Source organism: Hemitrygon akajei, chromosome 3, assembly GCF_048418815.1.
Source record: "Hemitrygon akajei chromosome 3, sHemAka1.3, whole genome shotgun sequence".
Lineage (NCBI taxonomy): Eukaryota > Metazoa > Chordata > Chondrichthyes > Myliobatiformes > Dasyatidae > Hemitrygon > Hemitrygon akajei.
Genome location: NC_133126.1, coordinates 77,595,966 through 77,618,441, shown reverse-complemented (window position 1 = coordinate 77,618,441; position 22,476 = coordinate 77,595,966). Strand labels below are relative to the sequence as shown.

General features: G+C 41.3%; 1 protein-coding gene across 12 annotated transcripts in view; it reads left to right on the top strand.

Moving 5' to 3' along the window:
* Positions 1–22,476, top strand: part of LOC140725132 (alpha-(1,6)-fucosyltransferase) — an 839,166-nt gene that overhangs the window by 794,213 nt on the left and 22,477 nt on the right. For all 12 annotated transcript variants that reach the window (XM_073040191.1, XM_073040188.1, XM_073040189.1 and 9 more), the window contains 3 exons: positions 420–666; positions 7,721–7,897; positions 17,473–17,623. In XM_073040191.1, coding sequence (XP_072896292.1) covers positions 420–666; positions 7,721–7,897; positions 17,473–17,623 — 575 coding nt within the window. The remainder of the gene's footprint in view (positions 1–419; positions 667–7,720; positions 7,898–17,472; positions 17,624–22,476) is intronic.

Below are 22,476 nucleotides of genomic sequence, written 5' to 3'. Positions count from 1 at the left end.
TTTACTTACTGTATGTTGCTGGTCTACACTGAATTTTGTCCTATACTGCATAATCACGAATGTGGCAGTAGCTGTTCCAGTGAAGGATTAATATAGATTGATGTCAATGAGCTTCCTGTAATTAATTCTCATTTGACAAACGAAAGAAAATGTCATTTGGCCAACAAAATTGCAAGCATCTTTTTAAGCACAAAAAGTCAATGCCATTTTCATTCACTTTTTTTAAACATTCTATTATTTACCTCCCTCTGATGCTAAATTAACTGTGGTTCTAATACTGGCAACACTTTCTCTTCACCTCTTATTTCACCGACATGCTAATTCTACATCTGATATCAGTGTATACTAAAAGCAGATAATTATATATGTTTTAAAGATGTGCCTCTGTCATTCACATGTGTATAAATCTTATATTTCAGGCGAGGCCAATGATAAGAATGTCCAAGTGGTGGAACTGCCAATAGTTGATAGCCTTCATCCACGACCACCATATCTGCCCTTGGCTATTCCTGAAGACCTTGCAGATCGATTAACTCACCTACATGGCGACCCCTCAGTCTGGTGGGTCTCACAGTTTGTCAAATATTTAATACGCCCACAGTCATGGCTAGAGAAGGAAATTGAAGAGGCCACCAGAAAACTGGGATTCAGGCATCCAATTATCGGGTAAGAACATTTCTTAGTCTGTGTACATTTCTGGCCAGCTGTTCTTTTCAACACATTCTTAAAGCAACAGTCTTTACTTCATCTAATATTGTAATAGCAGCCCATTCACAGCACTTGCACAATAATGGAATCATTAGACTACAGTTGGCCCTATCATCGTGATGTCATGGTGAAATCTTCTGGGATCTTATACCTTGCAAATGCCTTTTTAGTTCCTCCGTGTTTATTTGTATCTTTGTTTCATTATGTATTCCATACAAAGCTTTAAAAACATGAAAGACATTTTTATTATTAAGACTTGAATTCATGAGTGGTTTATATTTTTCATTCAATTTGGGAGTATTTTGTTCAGTTCATACTAAATGTGTTATCAAGTACACATTATTTTTAAAAAAAACTTTTCTCCCAAGATGCATTGTTTTTCAGTCTCTATAAATCCTCCATTGATCAGGGTTGACCATGGATGTTACGTCCTAGCTGTCTAGATATGCAACCAGGACAGTACAATATGGAGAGCAAGTTGTTGCCCTTGTAGCAGGCTCCCCGTCTCCACCTTCTGATGAACCCAGGCTATAAAATGTAACCAAATTGAAGTCAGTATTCATTGCAATACACACGCAGCAAGGTGACTTCATCTTATCAAAGTTTACCATTGTCTTACAAGGTCACCATCTTTATCCCACTGATCAACACATTCACAAAGGATGGGAGTGTTCAGTTTTCTACCAACAAGCATAATGCAAATCAAAAATAAATTATTAAAGCAAAATAAATGAGTGATATTTCTGCATGGTTGTCATTTATTGTCAGCATGAAATTTTATTGAAGAAATTCTATACTTGGTGTTGGGGGTTGAGGAGGGCTGGTGTTAATTTTTTTTATGATCCATGCAAACTGAAAATTTAAGCCCATTTGTTCTGAAAAACTGAAACTAGCACATGTAGTATTTTCAAATAGCTATCAAAGGTAGAGACCCTTAACAGTTTTACTGGGTACCAACGCCTGTTCTAAATCTGGTGCACATTTATGCAAATTTAACCATAAAAGACAATGCCACAATTAGCTTAAAATAAGTCTATTTTTCCTATATCTTCATCTACCAGTATGAGGTTATCTGGAAAGGAAATGGAAGAGACCATTTCCAAGTCCAAATCTAAATGAATCTTTGAATTTTCATAACAACTGCAACTCAGCTCCAAAGTTTGGATTAATTCCTACCATTGGCTTAAATGCTGTCTCTTTTTAAAATGCTTTCTTTTCATCAATTAAAGTTAACCTTGCTTACTTTTGCTGTGTTGGTGTTCAAAATTGCAAAGATAAATTTACAATTTTGCTTATGTTTCCTTTTGGTGCCTTTCATCACTGTGTCAGCTTAATTTTCCCTGATCATTTGTGTGTTACACCTCAGTGGATAATTAATGATGATCAAGCATGAAATCGTTAATCCATACGCCTTTGGAACTTGTTCAATTGGCAATAACATCTTTGTCTGCTATATCAAATCTGTATATTTTAATAGTTATAAACAATTATGCCTTAAGAGTTCCAAAAAGTTCTTCTGACAACAGGATTGTTTACTAATAGCACAGGTTCCTTTACATTTAGATCAAAATGATCCTAACACTTATTCTCTTAGTCAAATTGATGTCCCTGGTTTTAATGTAAGATTATGTGGGCTATATAGATTAGAAATACACAGTGTAGATGGTGGCCATTCAGCCCATTGTGCATGTACTGAATTATTGAAAATATTAGTCTGCTCCCTAGTACAAGCTCTGAATTACTGAAAACCATTAGTCTACTCCTCTGTTCTTTTCAAAATGTACCAGGGATCCGTGCAAGGTCAATATCGGATGAGCAAGTTGTATGCATTTGATGGCAAGAGAGCTGAGTGTAATGGTTGGAGTTTCTGCTTTTGTGGAAGTTCCACATGAGCATGTCAGAAAAGGTGTGGTCCTGAGCTTTCTTAGCTAACATCAGCCAATTGATAGAAAGGATGAGGAATATAGAATGGTTGAAGTTAAAATTGGTCACAATGGTCCTTAAGCGAAATCAAAAATGGACAGCTCAAGGCAGGAAGGAAAGGTTGCATGATCCAGCGATGGCAAGATAAAGGTTAGTTAACATATTAGGGAGACTCATCATGGAGAGAAAGGAAATGGCTTCAAAGTGGGCATACCTTGAAAAGAATTTGCAGTGAGAAGAGTGGAATGAAAACAAGAAATTGCAGATGCTGGAACCTGAAGCAAAAGCAGAACATTGGAAGGTTTTAGCAGGTCAATCAGTATCTGGGACAAAAGGTATATGTTGAATTTCAGGTAGAGATCCTGCATCAAGACTGAGAGGAAGGAGGAAAGATTGCCAACATGAAGCAGTACAAAGGAGGGTGAGAAAGTGATAGGTGAACTAGATGAGGTGGGTGAGGATGATCAGCAGATGGAATAAACTGGGGGAGGGGGAAGGGAATCGGAAGGATAAATCAGTTCATTATTGTCACATACCAAGGTACAGTGGAAAAACTTGGTCTGCACAGAGATCAATTCATTTACAACAGTGCAGTGAGGTATTCTTAGAGACATTCCATTTAGATTTAAATGAGTAGAACAATTACAATGGAAGTGACAAGTAGTTCTGCAAAGAGCTCTGGTATCATCTTGCAACAAAGAGAAACAAATGTGAACAAAGAGAGAGAAAACGTAAGTGTGTGGGCGGATGTGTGGGTGTGGGCGCTGGTGTGGGTGAAAATGATACTGGAAAATTCAGTGATCATATCTCATCGCGACAGTCCTCTACTGTTACGATGAGGCTACATTCAAGTCGGAGGAACAACACCTTTTGTTCCATCTGGGTAGCCTCCAGCCCGATGGCATGAACATCGATTTATCACACTTACAGTAATGCCACCCACCCTTTTACCATTCCCCCCCCTTTTCCCCCTTGCACCTTATCTCCTTGCCTGCCCGTCTCTGGTGCTCCCCACCCCATTTTCTTTCTTCCATGGCCTCTGTGAGAGGTTTTGACCTGAAATGTTGACTGTTTACACATTTCCATAGATGCTGCCTGGCCTGCTGAGTTCATCCAGCACTTTGTGTGTGTTGTTTTGATTTCCAGCATCTGAAGATTTTCTTGTGTTTGTAATAATTTAAGGGGTTTACAGTTGTTGACAGTGATGCCCAGCTTTATTTTGTAATCTAATACAGTGTGTAAACCCTGCCACAGCTGATGGCTGGACTCCTAGCACTGCTGATAGCTATTTTGTGAAGAATCTGATCAGAGGGGCTAAGCTTCATTTCTTATAGAGCTCAGGGTGACCTGATTTCAATGATGCAGTCCTTGACTTGAAAACAGAGTGGTTCTCCCAGTTCATCCATGGTTTCTGGATTGTCCTATGGCAATGTAACATGGGAGAGCAGGTTCAAGGACCCAATGAGTGAAACAGGAGACACAGATCTAAAATTGGGCCCCAAGCGTTGACTGTACTCTTTTCCATAGATGCTGCCTGGCCTGCTGAGTTCCTGCAGCATCTTGTGTGCAATGCTTGGATTTCCAGCATCTGCAGATTTTCTCTTGTTCATCAATGTTTCTACCTATTGGGTTGTAGTGGAATATGAGATGTTGTTCTTACGATTTGCATTTAGTCTCACTGTAGCAAAGAATTCTGAGGATAGGGAGGACAGTGTGGGTGCTGGAAAAGTTAAAATGAGATGCAGCCAGAAGCTCAAGGTGGCCATTGTGGATAGAGCGCAGGTGCTTCACAAAATTGTATCCATAGGCTATGCTTGGTTTTTCCAGTGTAGAAGAGGCCTATTTGGAAGGGGTGCAAGAGAATTGTTGCCTCGTTTGAAAGAGCTGTTTGGGTCCCTGGACGATGGCAAGGGAAGGGAGATTAAAGGACACGCACTACATCTCCCTGTAGCTGCAGGGGATGGGAAGTGGTATGTGGGAAGGAGTGAGTGAATCAAGGAGTCACATGGGCTCAGGTCTGTGACAATAACAGCTCAAATGAGCATGTCAATAATTAGGTAGTCAGATACTGTGCAAATCAGACAGTTAATGATCTGTGCTGTGGACAATGGGTGGAGTACAAGTTGAGCACCTGCAAGCAAAGATCCCACTGATTCCACAGCTTCCTCAGCACCACTTCTTTCCATCCTTTCTCTTGTAAGGATGCCACCCCTTTCTCCTGGTCTCTCTGTCTCCACCACAACTGCTCCCAAGCTGAAGTCTTCCCTTCCATGGCATGTGAAAATGTCCTCCATTTTCAGGAAATATGGCTTCCCTTTTACAGTGGTTGATGGAGCGGAGTCTCACAGTTCATCCAGTTCCCAGCCATCTATTCTCACCACCACCTTCTCAACCTCACCACCCCTTCCCAAATCAATCCCACTGAGTTACTCCAGAAGTTAGCTTTTTGGATCCTGGTTTTCAACTAGTCATGAGAAACTGGGGCAAGGGGGCAGAAATGTGGGAATGAGGGTTGAGTAGTCACTTGCTTGCCACTGCAACAGCGCTTGGGGCAGTCCTGTGGAATCAGAAACCAGATCAGACTGTTAAGCCAACAGAAACCAATTTCTATTAGTTGATTTGACGAGCCAGCAAACATGGGAGGAATAATCCAGTGAAATCCAGGCTCACGAGGAGAGAGGTATCACAGAGGGTGAAGAGGCATTCTGTGGGATCAATGTATTTGAAAAAGCTGGGCATGACAGCTATCAAAATTAAGAGCCATTGCATTTTCAGTAGATGGGACAAACATAGACCAGAGTGCAATAGGATGCTACTGGAGAATGGAAAGCTCATTCAGCAGGGTAGACTCCAACAAGTTAGACCTAATACAGGTTTCCCCTGCTGTCCGAAAGTAGAGCGTTCCTATGAAACCTTTCGTAAGCCGAAATAGCGTAAAGCGAAGAAGCAATTACCATTAACTTATATGGGAAAATTTTTTGAGCATTCCCAGACCCAAAAAATAACCTACCAAAGCATACCAAATAACACACAAAACCTAAAATAACACTAACATATAGTAAAAGCAGGAATGATATGATAAATACACAGCCTATATAAAGTAGAAATAATGTTTCTACAGTGTAGTTTCACTTACCAGGATCGGGAAGATTTAGCCAAAGCTGATTTGTAGAAAAATATTGGCATGTACACACATGATCACACACCTGCCCGCGCAAGGCTTCACGGTCATGGTAGTCTTTCTCGGGGTTAACACAAGTTTAAGGCGGGTGCTTTTTTTTTGTAAAAGCAAAAATCATTTTCGGATTTCTTTCGGTTAGCGAAAACAGGTACTAATTTAAGTCTTTTGTAAAAGCGAAGTGGCATAAAGCGAACTTTTGTAAAGCGGGGGACACCTAACTGTATGGTTGAATGTTGAGTAGATACTCCCGGGAAACAACATCAGATAAGGCTCAACCCTATTTGAATCCCCTAGAATTAAAATGCTTGAGATGGTGTTTTTAACAGGGTAAATTGTGAAGAGTTTATTGCACTGTTTTGCCTCTTGCTTGCCAAAGTGAGTTCAGCCCTGCACTATTGTTAATAACTTATCAGTTAATAATTCATCAGGGATGATTGATAAGTTTGTGGCCTAAGGTAGAAGGAGATGAGTTATTAACTTCAAACTTTCTGCATAATCACTCAAAGAGTTAACCTGCATGTGCATGTAACAAGAGCTGTATAACTCATCTCCTTTTACCTTAGGCCACGAACTTATCAAACACCCATCTGTGGACACTTTCTGGAGGTCCAAGATCCGTATGCTCCACAACCGCTGGACTAAGTGTGTACATGTAGAAGGGGACTATGTTGAAAAATTAATGTGCTAGGTTTTCTGAAATTGACACCTTCTACCTTAGGCCACGAACTTATCAATCATCCCTCATATGTGTCCTTAAAGACTCCAAGTATAATCAGCTTTAAATTCCTGAATATTCCTTGGATGATGCATGGAGAGAGAAACTTAGAGGATGTAGAAGTTCCCTCATAGGAGTAGGGATGGAAGATAGTTGTGAGCGTCAGTGGGGATTGTAGTAGATTCTGGATGATAGCATTAGAGATGGTGAAACATGGTAAGGAAGGAAAGACTTGGTGAAGGAAGGGCAGCATGGAATATTTTTGAAATTCTAACAGAAGAGTAGGAAATGATATTGCCACAACTGTCGACATTGAATATGGAGATAAAGAGCTGGGGATTCTGAGCAGGAATGGAATAAGTAATGCTTCATATTTCACCAAGAGGCAGGCAAAAATGAGACGCATTGGTCTTAGCAAGATAAAGTAACTCATTAGCTCAGCAGAAGTTGTTCACTTGAAAACCAATTTTTCCAGAAAGAAGGACAGAGACTGGCATTCACTTCAATCTACAGTATGCTCAGTGCCAGAGTGTGCTGCCTTTATTTCCAGTAAACTTGGAATAAATCCCATAATGCTCAATAATCAAAAATATTTTTGTTTAAAATGATGCCATGGTAAGTACACTATTTAAGGAAGGTTTTCTCCCTGCAAACAAATTTAAGATAATGTTTATTTGATGATTTTTTTCAGCTACTAAAATTCTATCCTAAAACTAAAGGTTTCATTTTGAGCATATCTCCAGATTCAGCTACTTTTGTTGGTAATATTTTCTTTATCTCCACCGAAAACTGTGATGTAATTTAATGGATTTAATATATGACTTTTAATACTGATAATATAATAGGGTCTTCATTGTTAAACTACCTCATTTGATAAATACCTTTTGATTTTTTGCAAATCACAACAATGTCTTTATTTGAAGGGCTCTGCAAGTTGTCATCTCCTCATGATGGTTAGTAATACTTGTATGACATTTTTAAAAATGTATTTCCCCCTTTGTCATATAAATCCATAATTTGTCTGATGGAATGGTTTTGCTGAATGCCAGAGGATTTTTATTTTGTCATCTATTGATCATTTATAAAATCTTAAAGCCCAAGCTGTGCAGATTGAACAGTTTGTGAATGAATTTGACTGAGCTGAACTTGCAAAAGGGGCAGTACTAATGCTCTCCTCTCTCGATCCTCACAAGTGTTCATGTACGACGCACGGATAAAGTTGGAACGGAAGCAGCTTATCATCCCATTGAGGAATACATGGCACATGTAGAGGAACACTACAAGTTTCTTGCTCGCAAGACGGTGGTTGACAAAAAACGAGTTTACCTTGCCACAGATGATCCTAACTTACTTCAGGAGGCTAAGTCAAAGTAAGTATCTCTCAAGTTTTTGAGGTCGGGCTGGAGTGGAAGGAAAGAGAAAATAATGCCAATTCCGGCACAGTAAAACTTACTGAAGGAAGTTGTGAAGTTCATGGAAATCAATGCACTTTGAGTATCTCAATTGCCTGAAGTCTCAGATGTGTCTGAAAAAAACGGAAGATTTCAATGAAATTATTTCTTAATGGCAACAGTGAAAATGTAATACAGTCGGCCCTCCTTATCCACGGATTCCGCATGCGCGGATTCAACCAACCATGGATTGGGAAAACCCAGAAGTTCTCTCTCCTGCACTCATTATTTGAGCATGTGCAGACTATTTTCTCTTGTCATAATTCCCTAAACAATACAGTATAACAACTATTTACATAGCACTTACATTGTATTAGGTATTATAAGTAATCTAGAAATGACTTAAAAGTACAGGCAGTCCCCGGGTTATGAATGAGTTCCATTCCTGAGTCCATCTTTAAGTCGGATTTGAAGTCGGAACAGGTACATCCGGTATTATTTAGCGTCAGTTAATCAAACATTTTTCTTAGTATATAGTACATATTTTACCTTTCTATGCATATAACACACTTAAGAAACAAAAGTATTTCAATAATTAAACCACTGCATTGCTTAGTAATAATTGTAGCTTTCATCGGGGCAGGGCCTTTCACATGCTCCATTAAAATTGTTCCGATCGTTGACCAACTGCAGCCTAACGCTTTTCCAATGACCGATGGTGTTTCACCTCTTTCCAATCACTTTATTACTTCCACCTTATTTTCGATTGCAATCGTGATTATTTTCGTGAACAGAAACACTGCGGATTCAAAGCTGCACCACCAGGTCCTAATGTCCACCGCACTGAGACATGTTAAATAAAGTCCGGGGTTCCGCTGGGTCCTAAAGACCATTGCACTGAGACACGTTAAATAAGGGTCTTGAGCATCCGCGTTTTTTGGTATCCGCGGGGGGTCTCGGAACCAATCCCCCGCTGATAAGGCGGGCCAACTGGACTATATGTGCATCTCTTCACTATATTTGGCAGAAACCAGGAAGTTAATATTTTTTTTGCTTTCATCCTTAGCACGTGACTCAAATGATACTGAAATGTAATGAACCAAATTGTGTTGTCTGGCAGCAGCTGGTTCTGCAGAGAACCCGAGATTTCAGCTATTTACAGCTCAATTCATGGCAGATTGAAACAACTAGGAGATTAAATACTGATGCACCTCTCCTTGCTCTCCTGCTGGCTCCAACATTGGACCTAAAGCTGCACTGCTTTCAGTAACCTTCACAACTTCCTTCAATACGTTTTACTATACCTGTACTGGCCATTACAGAAGCATTATTTTCTCTTTTTCTCCTCCATTCTATTGAGAATTATGCATCCCACCCTCTGACTTCCATCTAGGACAGCTGGTCTAAAGTAAAGTGGGGTTACTCACCCTATGGTGGGTGGGAGGAGAGAAATATACATTCAGTTAAATGTTTAGGTTTCATAATTTATTTTACTTCAAAAAGTATTTAAAACGTTAACATAGTATTTTCATGTTTTTAGTTATATTTATTTTTCTTTCAGACTTGTTAAATCTATTTGTATAGTATCTAAATATCCATTACTGAAAGAGGCATTTGAGACATTTGAAAATAGTTTTAATAAGAGGTGCTCCAAAGGCTCTCAGTGGGACACTGCCTGAAGCCAACTTGCCTCTTCTCTTTGAGCTGTTCAATGCTGAAGTGCATTTAATTTAAACCCCTGCTTTTGGAAAAGAGACATGCAAATTAAGGCAGGTGAAACGTTGGATTCCATTGGATCCAATCCCATCATTCCCCATGCAAATTACCCTGTGCCCTCATCACCACGGCAGCTCTGGGTCTGCTTTTGCACCTTCTGTGAAATTAGGTGACGAGTTGAAAAGCTTGAGAGCAAGTGATAGGGGATGGAAGTAGAGGAGAAAATAATCTGCAGAGACACTGCAGTGGAGATATTTGCAGGAAACTAGAAACAGATTTAATAAAAAATCTTGAGTCAGTTATTGCAAGCGATTAAAAACTGAACCAATGATACCTTCAGTGATAATACATGTATTAAATTGAGGATGCAAAGTATGTTAAAGATACTGAATTGCGCTCCATACAGTAAACACAATATCAGAGTTCTGGGATTTGCAGGTACAGGAGCTTGAAGACACACTGAACATGATAGGAACAGCTTCTTCCCCTCTTCCACTAGATTTCTGAATGGACATTGAATCCAAGTACACTACCTCACAATGTTTCCCCCTTTTTGCTGTGTTTTTGCACTTCTTTTTAATTTAAATTTTTAATATATTTTTTCTTTTTCTAGTTTTTATTATTATGTATTGCACTGTGTTGCTACTGCAAAACGAGAAATTTCATGACATATGCTGGTGATATTAAATCTGATTCTTATACTAATTCTGGAAATGAAGAATAAGAAAGAGATGACCATGTTAATGGGATTATATTATAGCCTACCCAATAATCACTGGGATTTAGAAGAGCAAATCTGTAGATAGATCACAGTGTATTTGAAGAAACATAAGTTTATAATACCGGTAATATGAGATTTTAGCTTTCCATATATTGTCAGGGATTCCACCTATATAGCCTTATTAGATGATCTGTCCTAACTGATCACTACCATGACATTCTCCTTGACTAGTAATGTCATCCCTCCCACTCTATCACGTATAAAACAATAGAATCCCAGAACACTGAGCTACCAGTATTGCCCCTCCTGGAACCAAATCTCACTAAGGCTACAATGTCATTATTCCACATGCTGATCCATGCTCTAAGCTCATCTGCCTTTCCTACAATACTATTTGCATTGAAATATATGCAACTCAGAACATTAGTCCCACCATGTTCAACTTTTGAAATTTTGACTTTTTTTATGTTAGCCTACCAGTACCTTTTCCCACAACCACTTCATTATTTGCTCTGGCACTCTGGTTCCCATCCTCCTGCAACTCTAGTTTAAACCATTAACAACATTAACAAACCTTCCCATTGGATGTTAGTTCCCCTCCAATTCAGTTGCAAACCATTCCATCTTTACAGGTCCCTCGTTCCCTGGAGGAGAGCCCAATGATCCAAAAATCTCTCCCTCTTGGACCATCTCCTTAGTCATGTGTTAAACTGTATTATCTTCCTATTTCTGGCCACACCTGCACAGGTAGCAATTCTGAGATCACAACCCTGGAGGTCCTGTGTTTTAACTTTGCACCTTACTCCCTGAACTCACTTTACAGGACTTTGTCACCCTTCCTACCCATGTCATTGGTACCAACATGGACCATAACTTCTGATTGCTCACCCTCCCACTTAAGAATGCTATGGACTCAATCCAAGATGTCTCAGTCCCTGGTATCCAGGAGGCAATGGACCATCTTATTCTCATCCACAGAGCCTCCCTAACCTTTGAATCGCCTATCACTATACCCAACTCCTCAACCCACTTCCCTTCTGAGCCACAGAGCCAAACTTAGTGCCAGAGACTTGAGTTCTCTGTAGTATTTTATGAAGAGTATCAAAGAAAGCTTGCTGCACAATACCTGCCCAATTAAGTGGCAGCTCAGAATAAAACCCGTTCCTGCAGTGTATTATTCAGTTTTCCACTGGCCCTCTCCTTTGGACAATCAATCTGGTGCCAAATCAATGAATATTGGAGCAGTGGAGCATAGATAATAAAACCAGGCAAAGGCATTTTCGCTTTATCTCTTACCATTGATAATGAGGTAATTTATTAAGTCTTGACTAGCATCAACCTTGAGAGTAAAATGAATGGGAACAGTGCTGTAGAGATTTTCTTCCATATAATTGGAAGTTTTTAATGTTATTCATTGAAATAGGTATTCTCATTGATACAGAGAATCTTATTGAAGCTACCATTTAAAATAGAAAAAGATTTCCATTGTAAGGTACTCTAACATGTCACAAATTGGGAAGTGGAATTACTAGTAATTAATTAGCTTTAAAGTGCAGATATTATTGCTAATAAAAGAACAATAAGGGAATAACATTCAGTTGTTTGCTACCTGTGGATTTATAGGTGGAATAATAGTGCCCACTGACATTTCAAAATGGCATTGACAGCCTAACAACATGGCTGACTAAACCAAGGGCACACATTATTCCGCTCTCTTTTTTTGCTCTATATTCCAGCATCTGCAGTCTCATGTCTTAATTTTGCATGACTCTGTAATATCAGCATTTTTCATTATGGGATATGGACATATCCGACAATATTTGATTGTACATCCTTGAGAAAGTGGTGGTGAACAACTATATTTGAATGGCTGCAATCCAAGGAGGAGCTTTTGGATATGAAGTTCAAATATTCAGACAAGGCATCAATGATGGATTAATATCTTTCCAAGTCAGCGTAAGATGGGTTTTAGAAGGAAACCTGCAGACAATGGTGTACCCATTTCCTTGGTACCCATGTCATCTTTGATAATGTATGTTGGCAAGTAATTTTGGAATAGCTTACTTGAGTTAAGTATAGATGGGATGAATGTCTGGGTTAATAGTGAGGAGCCAAACCAGAGGTCTGCTTTGCTCCTGGATGGCGTTGAGATTTTTGAATATTGTTAAAGCTGCTCTTATCTAAGCAGGTGAAAGATAATTCTATCACACTGTTGTCTTGTAGATACTTCCTTCCTATGTGGTTCCTACATTAATTTCATAAACTATCTCAGGACCTAGAAAACTGTAAAAAGTAAAAGGAGATGGTGAAAGGCTTTGGGGATCCAAGAGATATGTTACTGACCTTGTAATTTTCAGTCTCAAACCTACTCCTGGAGCTGGTTCAGTTGAGTTTCAGGTCAACAAGATGTGGAAGAGGAGCAACTGGTGCTACTATTGAATGCAAAGTGTAGGTGGTTGAATTCTGGAAAGGTCATTTTTGCCACATACTGTAAGTGTCAGTCAATAGTGCTTGTCTGAATTTTGTTTTGGTTTTTCAGGCATGGACATGGCCATGTAGATTTTGTATTTACAAATGCATGTTAATTGTTGGAATATTTCATCAGTCATTTTCTTTCCCAGAAACTTAAATAAACAGTAACATGCACAGTTTGTTGAAAATGTCAACTCAGACTTGGAACTGCTTAAAAATGTGGTGATAGCTTAAATTCAGATCGCAAAGTACGTGGTAAAATTGAAACATAATAAACACAAGAGATTCTGCAGATGCTGGAAATCATGAGCAACACAAAAAATGCTAGGGAGAAATTAAGGGAAGTTAGAGAAATCAAAATTCATGCCATCAGGTTGGTGACTACCCAGACACAATATGAGTTGTTGCTCCTCCAGACTGAGTTTCGACTTATCATGCCAGTAGAGGAGACCATGGACCAACATGTCAGAATAGGAATGGGAATGGGAGGTCGAATTGAAATGGGTGGCCACCGGGAAATCCCATCTTTTGTGGTGGATGGAGAGTAGGTGATGGATGAAGCAGTCTCCCAGTCAACTTCAGGTCTCACTAGTGTAGAGAAGGCCACACTGGCAGCACCAGATACAGTAGATGTCCCAGACAGACTCATAGGTGAAGTGTCATCTCACCTGAAAGGACTATTTGGAGTACTGAATAATAGTGAGGGATGAGGTTAATGGGGCAAGTGTAGCACTTGTCCCACTTGCAGGAATAAGTGGCAGGAGGGAGATAAGTGGGGAAGGACAAATGGACAAGGGAGTCACATAGAGACCTATCCCTAAGGACAGCAGGGAGTGGGGGTTGGGGGGTGGAGAGAGTGATGTGTTTAGCAGTAGGATCACATGTAGATGGTTGAAGTTAAAGAGAATAAGGTGCTACATATGTAGGCTCGTGGGGTGGTAGGTAAGGACAAGGGGAAACCTATCCCTGTTATAGCTGCAGGAGGATGGGGTGAGGACAGACGTGCAGGTAATGGAGGAATTATAGGTGAGGGCAGCATAGGTGGTGGCAGGGAAAGGCCAATTTTTGAAAATGAAGGATATCTCAGATGTTCTAGGACAGAAAGCCTCGTCCTGAGAGCAGATCAGGACTGATGAGCTGAATTATGGTCATGCAACTTCACAGAAGAATTCAACTAGATTATAATTTTCAATCAAACTTGCTATTCAAGTTTGCTAATTCCAATTCATCATATTCCCAGATGCTAGCAATATAACATTCTAGCAACACACACAACATGCTGGAGGAACTCACCAGGTCAGGCAGCATCAATGGAAAAGGGTGTAAATAATCAGCGCTTTGGGCTGAGACCCTTCATCAGGACTGAAAAAAAAAGTTGAGAGTCAGAGTAAGAAGGTGGGGGGAGGGGCGGAAGAAGTACAAGGTGGTAGGTGATAGATGAAACTGGGAGAAGGGAGTGGTGAAGCAAAGTGCTGGGAAGCTGACAGGTGAAAAAGATAAAGGGCTGGAGAAGGGGAATCTAATAGGAGAGGGTAGAGGACCATGGCAGAAAGGGAAGGGGAGGAGCACCTGAGGGAGGTGATGACAGGTAAGGAGATAAAGTAAGAGAGGAAAACAGAAACGGGGAATGGTGAAAGGAGGGACAATCACTAGAAGTTCGAGAAGTTGATGTTCATGCTATCAAGTTGGAGGCTACCCAGATGAAATATGAGTTGTTGCTCCGCTAACCTGAGTGTGGCCTCATTGCATCAATAGCGGAAGCCATGGACTGACTTATTGGAATAGTAAGAAATACCTTTGTATAAAAGGCAACCACAAAGGCAGATTCAGGACTCGGACCCCATTGCCATCAATGTAAGTTTTGATGATGCCGGACATTTTCAAAGTGTCCATTGCACAACCTCCAACTCCAAATCCAGTCTAGACCTTGACTGACAGTACCCCCAGGCCAGGACTTTACACACAGCTGCTGGAGTCCCAGACTGCCCTTCCACAACCACCACTCTGCAATCCTTTTCAATCTGTGTCTCTCAGTTTCCGCCATAGGCTCCTGGGTCCTTGGACAACCCATGTTCCTCCCACCCCACCTTCTGTGAAAATCCCAACACTCCCATCTCCTCAGACATCCATTCTTCAACCCTCCTCCTCTTCCTAGACATCCTGATCTGGATCTTTTCATTGCTAACTCCGACGAGGCATCAACCTTCTCAAATTTACTACTCTGTCTCCAATTCTAACCTCACTCCTTCTGAACACACTGCTCTCCACTCTCTCTGCACTAATTCTAACCTCACCATCAAACCCACAAATAAGGGGGGTGTGCTATAGTAGTCTGGAAGACTGAGCTCTACCTTGCTGAGGCCAGGCGATAACTCTCAGACACCTCCTTTTACTTACCCCTCGAACAGAACTAAGAAACACCAGGTCATTGTCTCCCACACCATCACTAACCTTATTCACTCTGGGGATCTCCCATCCACTGCCAGCAACCTCACAATTCCCTTATCTCACACCTCCTGTTTCTATCTGCTACCCAAGATCCACAAACCTGTTTGTCCAGGTAGACCCATTGTTTCTGCTTGTTCCTGCCCCACCGAACCTATAGCTGCATTCCTCAACTCTGTTTTATCCCCCCTGGTTCAGTCCCATCCTCCTACATCCATGATACTTCACAGACTCTGGATCTTTTCAATTACTTCAAGTTCCCTGGCCCTGATTGTCTCATTTTCACTATGGACGTCCAGTCCCTGTACACCTCTATACCCCATCAGGAGAGCCTTAAAACTCTTCGCTTCTTTCTAGATAACAAACCCAACCTGTTCCCCTCCACCACCACTCTGCTCTGTCTGGAGGAACTTGTCCTCACTGTCAATAATTTCTCATTTGGCTCCTCCCACTTCCCCCAAACCAAAGGTTGTAGCCATGAGTACTCACATGGGTCCCAACTATGCCTGCCTTTTCGTTGGCTGCATGGAAATGCCTATGTTCCAGGCCTATACCAGTATCACTCCCAACTTTTTTTTAATGCTACATCAATGACTGTATTGGGGCTGCTTCCTGCACCCATGGTGAGTTTGTCGACTTCATCCACTTTGCCTCCAACATCTACCCTGTACTCAAACTCACCTGATCCATTTCTAATACATCCCTCCCCTTCCTTGATCTTTCTGACTATCTCTGAAGACAGTTTATCTACTGATACCTTTTCAGACCCACTGATTCTCACAGCTACCTGGGCTATACCTTTTCCCACCTTGTCACTTGTAAAAATGCCATCCCCTTCTCTCAGCTCCTCCATCTTTGCCGCATCTTCTCTCAGGATGAGGCTTTTCATTCCAGAACTAATGAGATGTCCTCCTTCTTCAAAGGAAGGGGTTTTCTTTCGTCCAACATCAACACTGTTCTCACCCGCATCTCTTCATTTTCGTGCATGTCTGCCTTAACCCCATCCTCCCACCACCCCCCCAGGGATAGGGTTCCTCTTGTCCTGACCTACCACCTTAGTAGCCACCACATCCAGCACATAATTCTCTGTAACTTCCACCATCTTCAACGGGATCCCACCACCAAGCACATCTTCCCCTCCCGCCTGCTTTCTGCTTTCAGCAGGAATTGCTCCCTACATAACTCCCTTGTCCATTTGTCTCTCCCAACTGACCTCCCCCTGGCACTTACCCTTGCAAGTGGAACAAGTGCTCCATCTGCTCCTACACCTCCTCCCTCACTACCATTCAGGGCCCTAAGCAGTCCTTCCTGGTGAGGCGACACTTCACCTGTAAGTCTGTTGGGGTCATCTACTGATCCGGTGCTCCTGGTGTGGCCTCCTGTATATTGTGGAATCCCAGTGTAGATTGGGAGACCACTTTGCCGAGCACCTATGTTTCATCCGCCAGAAAAAGCATGATCTACTGGTGGCCACCCACTTCAGTTCCACTTCCCACTCCCATTCCGACATGTCAGCCCATGGCCACACTCAGGGTGGAGGAGCAGCATCTTAAATCCCGTCTAACTCACCAAGCCTCTAACTTGGTGGCATGAGCGTTGATTTCTCGAACTTCCGGTAATTGCCCTTCACTGTTCGCATGAGAATAAGTGATCATGGAGCTGCTGGTAGTGACTTTATAACCCTTTGCTCACACCCTGGCATTTTTGTTCGATTGGGGGTATTTTTTTTAACCTGCCTCTGCTCAGTTATTGGTTTTAAATCCCACTGAACCCATCAAAGTAACGCCAGCAGCATCTGTGGAAGAGCCACAAATGAGCGTGCTTTTATACATGGAGTACACCTTGTATTACCTTGCCTCGTCGTCGTGAACATTCACTTTTGGTGCACTATTGAATTGTGGTTTCTTTAAAGTTGTTCATTTGTTTCGGAAGTACTCCTCAGAGCTGCTTTTGCTAAAATGTAACAAGAAGGATCGGATGATGTCAGCTCACGTGTAATAACTGTTGAGATAGCAGGCAAGTCCATGGTTGGAGTTACATGATGGGGGGGTGGGGGAAGACTAAATAAATTTAAAAGAAAACGATAGCGATTGTTGCACAATTTTTGAGACATATTTACTGATTTTCTTCATTTGTAATTCTGAATTGTGTTTAAATATTGTGAGAGCCTGCTTTGCTAATTTGTTTTTCTAATCCACAGATACCCAGATTATGAATTCATCAGTGATAACTCCATCTCATTTTCAGCTGGACTGCATAATCGATACACAGAAAATTCACTGCGAGGTGTCATTCTGGACATCCACTTTCTGTCTCAGGCAGACTTTTTGGTCTGCACCTTCTCGTCGCAGGTATGACAGCTAAATAAATTGTCTAATAAAAACAGCAGCCAGTGTGCATTATCACAACAGGTGATCTCTCCGCACAGCCGAGACTCCTAATATTAAATCATTTCAATGAAGATTGAGAACGATGCTAGCCAGAGATCAAAGAAACAGGAGAAACGTCTTATAAATTATGTATTTCCTTACATCAGCAGGCCTCCTGAAAAATGTAGTTAGGATTTCCCTGGAATGAGAAATGTCTTGTCACTTTCTGGGTCTTGCACAAGATGTACACTTTTGAAGGTACACTTTACAGATAGATTATACATATACCTGGACCTTTAATTCCATATTCCTTTAAGGTGCTTTATGATTATGATAGCATCTTCAAGAGGCCAGGGAATTGGCGATATTCAGGCAGATGGTATTAAATCAAATTGGCATCATCGGTAGTGCAGACACCATGTGTAGAAAGGACTGTTCCTGTGCAGTACTATTCTATGTTCTCTGCTAGGGACAATCTGGAGTGGTTTCGAGTGTTTGCTCTGTTGCAGGCCCCTGGTCGTGAAACTGTGCCTATATGTGTGCGGGTTAGGTTTGATATTAGAACCTATTTACTCAAGCAAGCTGTTTACATATGTTGTGAAAAGGTTTGCACGGCACGACAAAAATGGAATGCATTCTGACATCTGCCAAGTGATTGTGATAAATTTATTATGTCTATTATGTGGAGGTGGGTATCACTTTGGTATTAAAAAAAAATGCTAAAACTTCTTTATTTGGCCATGTTTGGAAATAGCAAGTTCTCGTGGCATGCTCCTTACAGAACTTCTGTACAATCAAGCTGTTTTGACCAATTCTCTCTCTGCATTGATGGATGTATATTAATGTAATCAGATGTAATCCTCTGATGCTCTTGTGCTATGTATTTTAAGGTATATTAATATATGTACAGTACCAAGTTTACCTGAAGTTATGTACCACTGGTGATGTGATTTGAACTGGCACCCTAATTATGTTTGTCCTGTCAACCAGGAGCTTGTGTGACAGTTAACAGATCACCTGTGCTTATCATTGATGGCAAAGTCACCCATGGAAACATCTTATGATAGCCATTTCATGATAGCTAATTATGATTTTGCAAATGGTACTCTTGAACCTATAATTGCTTATGATTAAATCTGGTTACTGTTGTGTAACTGGCAGGAGGCTTTGTAAGTGAAAATTAATTTACTCCTGGGATAGCCATCTAGCAGTGAAAGGTAGGAGTCATTGCAATTGTTAATTACTACTGCCTATGCACCACAACTTTGTTTTATGTAGTGAAACAATTAAATGTAGAATGCCCTGTTCTGTTTTGGAGGTGATACAGAGAAAATTAACTGCGCATAGGCATGGGTGCCAAATATTCCTGTCATTTGTTGGCTACTAAAGACCATAGACCATAAGACATAGAAGCAAAATTAAGCTATTTGGCCCATCATGTCTGCTCAGCCATTCAATTCTGGCTGAACCTTTTTTATCTATCTCCTCTTCAACCCCAGTTCCCAGCCTTCTCCCCGTAACCTTTGATGCCATGTCCAATCAAGAAACTATCAATCTCTGCCTTAAATACACCCAATGACCTCGCCTCCACAGCTGCATGTGGCCACAAATTCACCACCCTTTGTCTAAAGAAATTTCTCCGCATCTCTGTTTTGAAAGGGTGGCCCTCTATCCTGAGGCTATACCCCCTTGTTCTTGATTCTCCCACCATGGGAAACATCCTTTCCACATCCACTCTGTCTAGGCCTTTCAAAATTCGAAAGGTTTCAACGAGATAACCCCTCATCCTTCTGAATTGCAGCGAGTACAGACCCAGAGCTATCAAACATTCCTTGTATGATAACCCTTTCATTCCTGGAATCATCCTTGTGAACCTCCTCTGGACCTTCAATGCCAGCACATCTTTTCTAAGATGAGGGGCCCAAAACAGTTCACAATACTCAAGGTGAGGCCTCACCAATGCCTTATAAAGCCTCAGCATCACATCCCTGCTCTTATATTCTATACCTCTTGAAATGAATGCTAACATGGCATTTGCCTTCCTCACCACCGACTCAACCTGCAAGTTTACCTTCAGGGTATTCGGCACAAGGACTCTTAAGACCCTCTGCATCTCAATTTCCTGGATTTTCTCCCCATTTAGAAAATGTTCGCAAATTTATATCTACTACCAAAGTGCATGACCATGCATTTTCCAATATTGTAGGCAGCCTCATGTGTGGCACCTTGTCAAAGGCATTCTGAAAGCCCAAGTATACAACATCCACTGCATCCATTTATCTATCCTACTTGTAATCTCTTCAAAGAATTCCAACAGGTTTGTCAGGCAGGATTTTCCCTGAAGGAAACCATGCTGACTTTGTACTATCTTGTCCTGGGTCACCAAGTTCTCTATCATCTCATCCTTAACAATTGACTCTAACATCTTCCCAACACTAAGGTCAGGCTAACTGGTTTATAATTTCCTTTCTGCTGCCTTTCTCCTTTCTTAAAAACTGATGTGACATTTGCAATTTTCCAGTCCTCTGGCACTATGCCAGAGTCCAATGATTTTTGAAAGATCATTTCTAGTGCCACCACAATCTCTAACGCTATCTCTTTCAGAACCCTAGGTTGCAGTTCCTCTGGTCCAGGTGACTTATGTACCTTTAGGTCTTTCAGATTTTTGAGCACCTTCTCTCTTGTAGCAGTAACTGCACCAACTTCTCTTCCTACACACTACAACATCAGGCATACTGCTAATGTCTTCCACAGTGAAGACTGATGCAGAATACTCATTTAGTTCATCAGCCATACTGGTTACTTGAAACAGACCATGTTTCAAGCCTTCACTGGTAATGTTCCCCAACTCTGTCTGTACTCTATGGATGACTGCATTGGTGCTGTTTCATGCACCATGCTGAGCTAATTAATTTTATCAACTTTGCCTCTAACTTCTACCCTGCCCTTAAATTCACTAGGTCCACTAGGTCCATTTCTGACACATCTCTCTCCTTTCTCGATCTTTGTCTCCATCTCTGGCTTCAAATTGTCTACTAATATCTTTTATAAACCTACTGACTCCAACAGCTATCTTGACTATACTTCCTGCCACCTTGCCTCCTGTAAAAATGCCATTCCCTTTTCTCAATTTCTTTCTCTCTGCAGCATTTGTGACAGGTTAAGGCTTTTCTTTCCAGAATATCAGAAATGATCTTCTTCTTCGAAGATCGAGTTCCCCTTCCTCCACTGCTGATGCTGTCCTCACTCGCATTTCTTCCATTTCACGGGCATCTACCCTCATTTCACCTTCACACTGCCTTTACAGGGATAAAGTTCTTTTGTCCTCACCTAACATTCCTTGTGTCTCCGCATCCAGCACGTCATCCTCTGCAATTTCTGCCAGCTTCAACGGGATCCCACTACCAAACACATCTTTACCTCTTTACCTCCTCCACCACCCCCATTCTCCACTTTCCACAGGGATTGCTCCTTTTGTGATTTCCCTATCCATTTGTCCCTCCCCACTAATTTTCCTTGTGCCACTTATCCCTGCAAGTGTAAGTGCTATACCGGCCCATTCATCTCCTTCCTCAGCTCTATTCAGTGCTCCAGACAGAACTTCCAAGTGACAAAACACTTCACAGGCAAATCTGTTGGGGTCATCTACTGTTTCCAGTGCTCCCAGTATGGCCTCCTCTATATTGGAGAGACCCAACGTAGATTGGGGGACTGTATTGTTGAGTACCTTCTCTCCACTTGCAAAACAGCAGGATTTCCCAGTGGCCAACAATTTTAATTTCAGTCCCATTTCCCATTCCAACATGTTGGTCGTTGGCCTCCTGTACAGTCACAATGAGGTCACCCTCTAGTTGGAGGAACAACATCTCATATTCCATCTGGGTAGCCTCTAATCTAATGGCATAAACATTGATTTCTCTAACTTTTGGTAATTTTCCCCCTCCCCCTTCCCTCTTCTTCAAATCCCCACTCTGGCTCCCCTCTTACCTCTTCTCTTCTCTTCACCTGACTATCACTTCACCCTGGTGCTCCCCCCTCCCCCGCTTCACTTTCTCATATGGTCCACTTCCCTCTCCACTCAGAAATCTTCTTCTCCAGCCCCTTACCTTTTCCACCTATCACCTCCCAGCTTCTTACTTCACCCCACCCCATCCACCTACCTTCTCCTATCACCTTTGAGCTTGTACTCCTTCCCTCCCCCCCTTCATATTCTAGGTACTTCCTTTTTCCTTTCCAGTATTGATGAAGCATCTTGGCTGAAACATCGACTGTTTATTTATTTCCTTAGATGCTACCAGACTTGCTGAGCTCATCCACCATTTTGTTTGTGTAGTTAATGCTTGAATAAAGGGGTAAGGAGGAAAGATCATTATTGTCCTGTTGTCATTGGAGTTTAGAAGAATGTGAAGTTATTCTTTTTAAGCTTATTAGATTCTGTGGAGCTATGACTGGTTAAATGTTGCAGGGTATGTTCCCTGTTGTTGGAGAATTAAGAACCAGGACTCAGGGTAAGGGAGAATCCCACTTAGAATTGAGATGGCCAAGAATTTTCTCTCAGAGATCTGTAATCTACTCCGGAGAACTGCACAAGCAGAATTCGGGCTGTGGTAGATTCTAAATTGAAAGAAAAAACAAGGATTATAGTGTTCAGGCAGGAAAGTAGAGCCGAGGTCAACAATAAGATCAATTGTAATCCTTTTGAATGATGTAGTAGGTTCAAGATACTGATGGCCCACTTCAGTCTATTATGTGCTCGGATGTAATCACTAACATGGCTGTTCTTGTTTCTGGAGGTGGTTAACACTTAAAAGCTCTTTGACTATTCAGGTGATGAA